The 10,393-nt window shown below is 50.0% G+C and overlaps 1 protein-coding gene across 1 annotated transcript; it reads left to right on the plus strand.

Moving 5' to 3' along the window:
* Positions 1-1,890: 1,890 nt before the first annotated feature.
* On the plus strand, positions 1,891-9,462 carry LOC118229840. The gene is made up of 4 exons (XM_035422320.1): positions 1,891-1,958; positions 3,122-3,162; positions 6,455-7,336; positions 7,384-9,462. The coding sequence occupies exons 1-4, from the start codon at positions 1,891-1,893 to the stop codon at positions 7,419-7,421; spliced, it is 1,029 nt and encodes a 342-aa protein (XP_035278211.1). The 3' UTR covers positions 7,422-9,462.
* The last annotated feature ends 931 nt before the right edge of the window (positions 9,463-10,393 follow it).

Genomic DNA, 10,393 nt, shown 5'->3' on the forward strand with positions numbered 1-10,393 from the left:
CAAACTTTGGAGCTTTGTTCATATGGTGCTTGGTCCTGGATATCCTCTGTGACCGCACCGACTGTTAGCAAAGTGCGTGTGTGCACACTGCTGGTCCTGGTTTAGCCATAGTTCAACAAATTATCCCACTGCCCCAGAGCAACTCAGTTAATTACTGCCTTAATTGGACCAGTGTATATAATCTAACTACACATATTGAATCAGCGTGATACTCATTTGAGCAAAGCTGGGAATCCTGTTTTGGAATGGTCTTCCTCACCAGGACTTTGCACCCCTGCAAATTAGTGCTTCAAAAGTGAATTGAATGAGATCGAGTGTGTGCGAGGATGTCTTGATTTGTGTGTACTGGGAAAAGAGGGCAAAAAGTACGGAAAGTAGGTCTACAGTTGTTGGACAGTTTTAATACGAAGCCCTGATTACACTGCTTCAACTATATTTTCACAGTAACATCGCCGTGGTAATGTAACCTGTGTAGTTTGTAGTTCGCTCGCCTTTTTTTAAATCGACGGAGTTAACCCCGCTTTTTGAAGATACTGGTAATCACGTGGTAATATTTATTTAAGCCTTCTCCGGCGAATGACTGCAGGCGCGCGCACGCAGGAATTTGCATTTCAGGGCCATTTCAGTGTCCAGATAGTGATACACCCCCTTAAAAATAAATTCTGAAAAATGTAAACGACGAAATCGAAGAGGAGATGAAATCCCTATTGATGTAGCTAAAAAATATTAATGTATTTAAAATAGTAACAAATGGATTATTTTAGAATGTATATGTGGATCTGCTGCACGTTTCTTTATCAGAAAAAAAACGTGCGAACTATCATGTGATCGAAAGTACGCCCTCTAGGGCACATTTTTTCCACCATCCCACACTGGGACTGTGAGCACAGACAGGTGATCTTTTTAAATAGGCCAGTTTTACTTTGCGCTTATGATCCGAAAGTGGGCAAATTACGTAACGAGTAGGTAATATTTAAATAATAAAAAACATTTCGAAAAATAAATTACATTGGTTTGCCTTTAAAAAGTCCAGGAACCGAAGGTGATTCATATTTATTCTATGTTATATTAGCTGTATTCCAAATAATCGTTGTTGAAATTTAGAGTTTAACAAATTAAATCAGATTATATTACAATGTGCTGTTTGTAATAACACAAATGCAACAAAATGTGACAATTATTAATGCGGGTTTAAATATTTCATGATGTGTTGTGATAATGCGTTAAAAGGCTCGAATCCTCTGCGAGACACTGGTTTAGTGCCCTCCAGCAACATTCTTTACCCTTCATTAAAAACGCTTTATACCTAAATGGGTTTGTATATAAATTTTAACTATTTGAAAATCACGTGGATGAGGTGTCCTACAATGGGCTAGTAATAATATGCGATATTTTTGTCGAACGTGTATTTTAAATGTTTATTAGTGTGAAGAAATTCTGAATTTTCTAAAATTATGTTTCCACCATTACAGTAGGCACTGATGTGACGCGTGCTGCTGCACTGTCAGCAAAGCGCCGACTCCATGACGCTTCTCGTATGCTCGAGGGCTGCACGGTTTTCGGCAGCTCTGGCCACCGATTCGATAGCTGCGTCCCCTTTGTGCGCTGTTCAGTGGACTGTGCAGTTGTTAGCGTATGCGCTTCCGGAGTTGCGTAGCAACTGCGAAGAGTATCTGAATTGCATCTGGATTGGCTCACAGTAGGAAACGCTCACAGAATGACAAGGAGCCAATCCAAGCACTGTTAGGATCAGCGGATCGCTACAGTTGCTGCGCGGTACTGATGGTTTCGAATACACGTATCGCCCCATTTTTTGTGTGTAAGCTTCGCCCCCTTACTCGCTCTCAGCCAATCGGTTCTCTCACGTTTTGTCCCTGTGGTTCCGGTGTTATGGCGGAGCGCCGGAGGAGGGACAAGGGGCTGGTAGGCTTCTACGAGTGTTGTGGGGTAGGGCTGAGGTAAACGCAGTATAAACGGGGATGCTAGTGAATGTTCCCAGTGGCACAGTAGCTTGCCTGTCAGACTAGACGCCGCCCAGCGATTTGATTTTGTATTCCGTACAGAATGTCTGAAAGGCGTGTATATAACATAGCTGACGGCCAGGTAACTTTATTGCTATCCAAAAATAAACTAATGAAATGGACAGCACTTTGTGCACCCCACTGAAACCACAAGTGCACCACAAGCACCCACAACACGTGGTGCTTTAAATAACGTGGTAAATGAATAGGTGATAGCAGAGGCATGTTTCGAAAGGGCTAACTACCAGCATTGACTGCCAATAGTAAGGGGACAAATACATGTGGCATCTGTGCTTGCCAAAGTTTGTTTGTAAAATATGGCTTTCTTTCACTGAATATAAATCTGTACAGCACTTGTCCAAATTTTACTTGTGTGACCATTGATTGTTGATTTTATTATTTATTTATTTATTTATTTATTTTTATTTATTTATTTATTTATTGTTGTTGTTATTTTGATTGACTTTCACCCTCATCTGTTTCTTCCTGGCTCTTCTCTTTCCCTTTCTCTCTAACCGGTATGTTCTTTTCCCCCATCCCGACTCTTTTCCCTCCCTGTATTTTCCTCTCACATTCCTCTCTCACTTTTTTTTTTGTCTATATCCATCCACATCCCTTCCCAGAGTCCACGTGTCTCAGAGTCTCTGCCAGCAGAGGGAGCCGGTGGGCGAGGGGCTGCCTGACGGCTCGGTCGTGATGGAAAAGGCAGGGGTCGCCCCACCTCACTGACCGCCAGTGCCGGTAACTTAATTACTATCAACATAAACACTGGCTCACATTCGCTCAGCGGTCATAATCCTACAGCTGTAACGGCATGACTGTCGCTGCATCTGTAGGATGTGGGCGCACGCGCATGTCTAATGTGATCCTTTTATCGCTGTGTTATCACAAGCCTGCCGGTCATGGCAGTGAATGTAATCATCATTTTAGAGAGGCGGAGAAAACAGGAGTGATCTTACCACTTCAGCGGGGGAGCTGCTCTCCCCCTGGTTTAATCATTCACTTGTGTGGGTCGGTTGTAAGTGAGGCAGTGCCACGCGCGTGTGCGTTGTTGGAATCGCGGGTGCAGTGTTTTGACTCTTGTCCCCGTGTGTTCACAGAATCATGGGGGAAGTGGTGGACCATGGAAGCAGGGGAACTTGTGAGCTGTTACGCACCCTAGAGGTAAACTGGTGAACTCCACCTGCCTGGGTTTGACACTGCTGATGGCAAACAGTTTCCGACCAGCCTATTGCACATTGACTTATGGAGACACTGGGAACTTGGACTATTTATCTGACCCTGGAGTCACTCTGTGTGAACACACCTCACATGAATCACTTTTCCTCCACAAGTTGATGAATTTGTCCCATGAAAGTCCAAATTTCAAGTTTGTGTCAACTGATTTTTTTTCATACAATGTTATAATGACTCCAAATGTAATTGCATAAAAAGTATGAATGCTTAATATATTCCTGAGTTCTAAGAGGTGTAAATGTACTTTAGGTTTGGTGAAGACATCCAGCCTTGGGAGCTTTCATTCCCCTTTTAAATAGAGGGCTTGGGAGGAGTGGTTCAATTGGTTCAATTAAGCAGTAATTGAGTTAGTCATGTGCTTATGGGCTCAAATTTGAAGAGAGAATCAAGGATTCTCCGAGCCTTCCAGGAAAATGATTGGATGCTGACACTCCTGCTGTGTGGGCTGCTCATATTTTCTTTGAGTACTGCAGAACATTCTGGGTCATTGAGAAAAGCCTACCATGCTACAGTGTGTGCTCCTTTAGCTGACTGTGTGCTGGGATTCAAGCACGCCAGTCCTACAGAAGATTATGTTATGGTGTCCTGATTGAGGTGCACACTGTATGCTGGCAAGTTGGGGTGCATAGAAGATAGCATACAAAGTGAACACACCTTTTAAATGCAGTAGTTTAGCTCTTACTGAGAGACAGTGTCATTGCTCCTTGCTCAGCTTGTGATATGGCCTCTCACTGGCTCATGTGACACAACTGAGCTAATCAGAGGTTAGTGGACAGTGCAGAAGATGAGTTCAGAAGTTCAGTCATTATACAGTCAAAACAAATATAGATTTAAATATGTGGATTTTGGGTTACCTGACCTCAAACTTTACTGTTGTACAGTGAGAAATTTACTGTTGTACAATGAGATTACAAGTTCTCAGCCCCAAACCCGAGAACCAAGAATTAACTGTATGTGTTCCTCAAAAAACCTGAAAATACTCAGAAATGCATTACATTTTAGTGTGGGCCAGAGGTTGTTTCTATCATATGCAACTTTCAGATTTCATACTTATATTTGCAAGTGTTTTCAACAACACAGGAGAGGACTGTGTCAGAGGGCATACTGCTCTCATGCAGTGACCCAATCACTCCTGATGTAGCAATACTCTATGGTCAAAATAGCCAAACCAGGTCTTAAACTGCCAGAGAAGTTTCTGGTTTTTGCTTCACCAGTTCACTGGTAACTGACTTTTTGAAATATTGAACTTTGCTAAAAATGTACATTTTGCCCCCACGTTTCCATTAACATAAAATAATCTCAGGCCACATAAAAAATGTTACTTTTTATGTTTTGAATATTTCTCGCCAATTTTTTACTCTGTTCTGTATCATTTTGATTATGAGAAGCGTGTTGGTGTGTTTTACTCTGCTCTTTATACAGAGCTACTAAACTAGAAGTACACCGTAGTGGAATAGACTCTCAGAGCGAACTTATATCCCTCGTTTCTGTTTTCTGGTGGAGGACAGGTGCAGATAGATGGTCCCCCAGAAGCTCACAGTCCCCACACTGGAGTTCCGTACCCCAGAAGTGGGTCTCCCTGCAGGTTTGTGTGTCTCTGTCCGCCTGTCTGTCTTGTTTCAGTGGCTGTAATGGACATGTAATGGACTCTCTCTACCACTTGTCTCTGTCTGCCTGTCTGTCTTGTTTCAGCGGCTGTAACAGACATGTAATGGACTCTCTCTACCACTTGTTTTCTACGTGCAGTTCCTGAGCACATTTTTCTGTGGCTAGGCAATCCCCCCTGGGCTTCTATATCTGCCCGCGGACCTGGCTGGGAGCACATGTCATTAAACCCCAGACTGTACAAACAAATACAGGCAGGAGCTACTGCCCCCCGGCCGCCTCCTCTCCTGGCCATGCAGAACTAAGCGGCCCATATCAGTGTGAGAACGGTGTTTTCCTCTGTGTGAACGGCATCGCCGGGTGACTGAGCTGGCAACAAATTAACTTCTGTTTTCTTTCCCGTCCATTTTGGGTCCAAAACCGACCACAAGATGGCACTGTTGCGCCAGTTTGCGTTAATGGAGACAGCAGGAGTTTGGCAGAGTGCGCTTCTGTATGTGATGTCAGGCACTGCAAGTTTTGGCCTTGTGCTGTTGCACAGGAGGCAGAGACTGGGTTGTGCTGCTTCACAGGAGGCAGAGGCTGGGTTATGCTGTTATTTGCACAGGAGCCAGATGCTGGGTTGGGCTGCTGGTGCACAGGAGGCAGAGGCTGGGTTGGGCTGCTGCACAGGAGGCAGACGCTGGGTAGTGGTGCTGGACAGGAGGCAGAGGCTGGGTTGCTGCTGCACAGTTGTTAGAGGCTGGGTTGTGCTTCTGCACAGGAGGCAGAGGCTGGGTTGTGCTGCTGCACAGGAGGCAGAGGCTGGGTTGTGCTTCTGCACAGGAGGCAGAGGCTGGGTTGTGGTGCTGGACAGGAGGCGGAGGCTGGGTTGTGGTGCTGGACAGGAGGCAGAGGCTGGGTTGTGGTGCTGCTCAGGAGGCAGAGGCTTGGTTGTGCTGCTGCTCAGGAGTCAGAGGCTGGGTTGTGCTGCTGGACAGGAGGCAGAGGCTGGGTTGTGCTGCTGGACAGGAGGCAGAGGCTGAGTTGTGCTGCTGGTGCACAGGAGGCAGACGCTGGGTTGTGGTGCTGCACAGGAGGCAGAGGCTGGGTTGTGCTGCTGGTGCACAGGAGGCAGAGGCTGGGTTGTGCTGTTGCACAGGAGGCAGAGGCTGGGTTGTGCTGCTGGTGCACAGGAGGCAGAGGCTGGGTTGTGCTGCTGGTGCACAGGATACAGAGGCTGGGTTGTGCTGCTGGTGCATGCTCGCTCGCTTTTTCTACCCACTGCTGCTTTGTAACTGCAGCTTAGGGGATTACGCATTACTTGAGTTGGTGCGATTTGGGTGTGTTTGTAGGTGCAAATCTTCTTAAAGCATGTTTGTCGTGTTGTGTAGGACGAAGTGAGACTGCGGTTGCTTGAGGAGGAGGTGCGCGGTCCCACTTTGATATTTTGAAGCCCTGGTGTCACTAAATCAGTGATGATAAAATGCCAGGGCACACCTTTTTTTTACTCTCGCTGTATATAACCAGTCTCTCGGTTCCAGAGCTGGGAGAGGTGAGTCCCTGGGCTCCGTCCAGGCCGAGATTAAGTGCCTGTTTCCGTGTGTGAGAAGTAAGCCTCCTGGACTTTCACCCCTCAGGACTGGGCACTCTAAGCATACTTTTACTGCCGTACGGTTTGACATGCACAAGTGACCGGCTGTTCAGCGCTAGCTCTGCTCACGCTACGCATGTGCACACGCCCACCAACGCTCGGCTGTGGCTCTGTGCGCTCCCTGTACACGCAGCAGGCCTGTTTCTCGGCTGTGGCTCTGTGCTCTCCCTGTACACGCAGCAGGCCTGTTTCTCGGCTGTGGCTCTGTGCTCTCCCTGTACACGCAGCAGGCCTGTTTCTCAGCTGTGGCTCTGTGCTCTCCCTGTACACGCAGCAGGCCTGTTTCTCAGCTGTGGCTCTGTGCGCTCCCTGTACACGCAGCAGGCCTGTTTCTCAGCTGTGGCTCTGTGCTCTCCCTGTACACGCAGCAGGCCTGTTTCTCGGCTGTGGCTCTGTGCTCTCCCTGTACACGCAGCAGGCCTGTTTCTCGGCTGTGGCTCTGTGCGCTCCCTGTACACGCAGCAGGCCTGTTTCTCAGCTGTGGCTCTGTGCTCTCCCTGTACACGCAGCAGGCCTGTTTCTCGGCTGTGGCTCTGTGCTCTCCCTGTACACGCAGCAGGCCTGTTTCTCAGCTGTGGCTCTGTGCTCTCCCTGTACACGCAGCAGGCCTGTTTCTCGGCTGTGGCTCTGTGCTCTCCCTGTACACGCAGCAGGCCTGTTTCTCGGCTGTGGCTCTGTGCTCTCCCTGTACACGCAGCAGGCCTGTTTCTCGGCTGTGGCTCTGTGCTCTCCCTGTACACGCAGCAGGCCTGTTTCTCAGCTGTGTCTCTGTGCGCTCCCTGTACACGCAGCAGGCCTGTTTCTCGGCTGTGGCTCTGTGCTCTCCCTGTACACGCAGCAGGCCTGTTTCTCAGCGGTGGCTCTGTGCTCTCCCTGTACACGCAGCAGGCCTGTTTCTCAGCGGTGCGGACGCCGCTGAGATGTGACGCGATGCTCTTCTCCCCGCTGCCGTCTCTCTCTGGGTCAAGGTTGAGGGTCAAGACACCGCAGGTCGGTTCGAGAGGAGCAGGAGGCGTTTGTGGCGCTCTTTAGCATACGCTGCTGATAGCTGCGCACTTAGCCTCTGAGTGAAATCTCTTGTCTGCAACTGAGCGCGCACAAGCCTGGTATTCCGCCATTCTGATTGGTGGAAAAAGTGGGGGAGGGGATTTATGAATGGGATACTCTTAAGTGATTTGTCAATGAAACATCATTAACAGATTGTTAGATTTTTCCGGTAGCCGTTCCGTCCGTGTGTCGTGAGGGTGCGTCCCTGTGCGTCTCTCTGATGATGCGCGTGCGCTCGCCGTCTCTGTGGCCTGCTCTCCCGCCGACGCTGTCGTTATTGTTCCTGACAGGAGCGGCACTGTGGGGTTTCGCCGTGCCGCTCTCGTAGCGTCTCTCCGTGTTGCTGTGCATTGATCTGCGTTCTTCTCTCTCGTCTCCCGGGACCCGCGGCTCTTCCCTAACGATGAGGGTCCGGCTGCGTTTCCTGCCAAGACGAGTGCACTTCTGCGACGCGTTCGCCGATTCTCATCGAGGCGCCGGCTCGCGCCAGCCTGCTTTTAGCCGCTATCGACGAGGAAGCGCAAATACCCTTTACGTTCTGTGACCGATGTGAGGTGGCCCCACTCTCAGCCCTCTTGTCTTCCTGCCAGTGTTTCCTTCCCCGTGCTCTCCCTTGTCCTCCCTCTCTCCCTCTTTCCTTCCTGCGCATTCTCCTTTCTTCTTCACTCCGTCCCCCTGTCCTTCCTACGCCGCGTAGTAGAGCCATGGGGTCAGAGAGGTCGTGACCTCTGCCCTCAGCGCTGTGGGGGAGCCCAGGCCTCAGGAAGCGCCGCAGTGGGGACATGTCCGCAGAGCGCCTTCACCCTCGTGCCTACCCCCCTCAAACCCGGGAATTATCCCGCTCATCACTGCGGACGGCCACCATGTTGGCTCTGTGGGCGTGAATATGGGTGGGTGTGCCTCTCCAGCCCACCGTCATTGCTCATCATTCAACTTTTTATTTTAATATTTTTTTCATAATAAGCGCGCCACCACACCCACCCTCTCCAGAGAACCACTTTATTTTTATTTATTACTCTCCACTTGATCATGCACAGTGACGCCATTCCAAACACCCATTCCCCACCCCAGTGTCTCACCGCCCAATATTACAACATATTCACTATGAGTTATTTTCAGGTCTGACAGACAGATGGACAGACAAGACGTAGAAACAGTCAAGACCGGCTGACATATCAGTAGACAAGGACAGGAAGGCCGACAAACGAAACGGATAGACAAACAGCGTGAACTAGGACTGAGACAAGTCTACATTTATATGTTGTTGGTAGGATTATTTGTGCGCACTTCCTTGTTCAATTTTGTGCTTGTCGGTAAATGCACCAGTTCAGTTTGCGTGACTGTTAAGTACAAGGCGTGTCCATCCTTTGGTGCTTAATGTGTGTGTCTCCTGGTGAGGCCGTAAGTCAGTCACTGTGTAGTGGTATCTGTCAATCACCTCAGTCAGCCTCTGACATCTCCCCTTACCCCGCCCCCAGTGTGAAGCTTCCCGGCAGGAGCTGCCCCTGCATAGGGCCGATTTCCTTGCTCTCCATGGCAACCAGCTTGCTGACCCGTGCTTGGCACCGCTGTCAGGATGGCACACACGTGCTTTTTGGCCCACGAGCAGATACCCCCCTGCTCTTCCTTCCTGCCCCTCTCTTCCTCTCTGTCCCACCTCTGTGCCTCAGAGTGTAGCTCATGCAGGCCTGTGAGAGGCCTAGCCAGTGGCAGGAGGGTAACGCAGGGTGAGCTTGCAGAGAGAAACATGGTCTGTGGGCTGTGACATTGATCCTAGTGTCTCACCGGATAGCAGGAGACCTGCAGTATCGTTCACTTCATACTCTGTGGGCGAAGTTCATAACTGTCTTCCGTTACGCTCTGACACTCGGATGAAAGCTAAGCTGTCCTAGTTCCTTTGAGAAAGTACAGTAACTGCATTCTGTCTGTATGTATTCAGTCTTTAATGCAGGTGTGTGACATTTTTGACGTGTTCCTAACGGTCTCTATTGCCCTCCCTCTCCGTTGCCCCCCCTCCTTCCTCCCGGCTCTGTACGCCCCTCTGTGGCTCTGTGGGAGAGGGAGGAGCCGGCGAGGGGCAGCGGGGGGACCCCCCGACCCCCCGAGAGCTGCGCAAACGCAGCTGTGCAAACGCGCGCGCGTCGTTAGCGGCCCTCCGCGAGTGCGTCTGGCGGGCACATCAGTCGGGCCGCGCAGGAAGGGAAACATCACACCCCCTGCTAACCTGCCCTTATCTTTACGGCGCACCTGCGACCGGGCCAGAGCAGCGCTGGGTTAGCCTGCTCACCTCTGTGTGTCTGCCTGTCAGTCAGTGTCATATTTTTAAAAAAAATCAGTCAGGGAGAATGGGAATGGTGGGGGGGGGCGGTGTTGGACATAAGCAGGACTTTGTGGGGAGTGTGCGGATATGGCGCCCCCCTGGTTCACCCCCAGCCCCCCCCCCCCCCCCCCCCCAGCTGTCCCAGAGCAGTAGTTGGAGTGATGGCATCAGCAGTTTGGGGAACCATGGAAACTCAGCCTCGGCAACAGGGGCTTACTGTGGGCTGAAGGTGAGGGCTGAAGAAGCAGGAGGAGGAGGTGAAGGAGAAGAGGACGGTATAGATAGATGGATGGAGATGAGGAAGAGGAGCAGGAGAGTGAAGTACTGAGGCACGGGACAGAAGGACAGTGACGGGCGTTGATGGGTGTGGAGTGGTGGGGTCAGCAGAGCGAGGGGAAATATCCATCATTATGAAACGTTGGAAGAAGCGTCCATCGCAAGAACACTGGCACTGTCCATTGATCCACTGAGCTGAATAAGTGCTCTGTTGATTAAGTTCTGCAACTGTACAGAGGCGGGTTCTTTTTATGG

Source organism: Anguilla anguilla, chromosome 1 (genome assembly GCF_013347855.1).
Source record: "Anguilla anguilla isolate fAngAng1 chromosome 1, fAngAng1.pri, whole genome shotgun sequence".
Classification (NCBI taxonomy): domain Eukaryota; kingdom Metazoa; phylum Chordata; class Actinopteri; order Anguilliformes; family Anguillidae; genus Anguilla; species Anguilla anguilla.

Excerpts from the sequence above, each read along its gene's own strand:
- LOC118229840 (XM_035422320.1), top strand. The coding sequence starts at position 1,891 with ATGGCGGAGCGCCGGAGGAGGGACAAGGGGCTGGTAGGCTTCTACGAG. Across the intron at positions 3,163-6,454 it reads CCATGGAAGCAGGGGAACTT|TAAGCCTCCTGGACTTTCAC; the intron begins GTGAGCTGTTAC and ends GTGTGTGAGAAG. Across the intron at positions 7,337-7,383 it reads TCTCCCTGTACACGCAGCAG|GCCTGTTTCTCAGCGGTGCG; the intron begins GCCTGTTTCTCA and ends TACACGCAGCAG.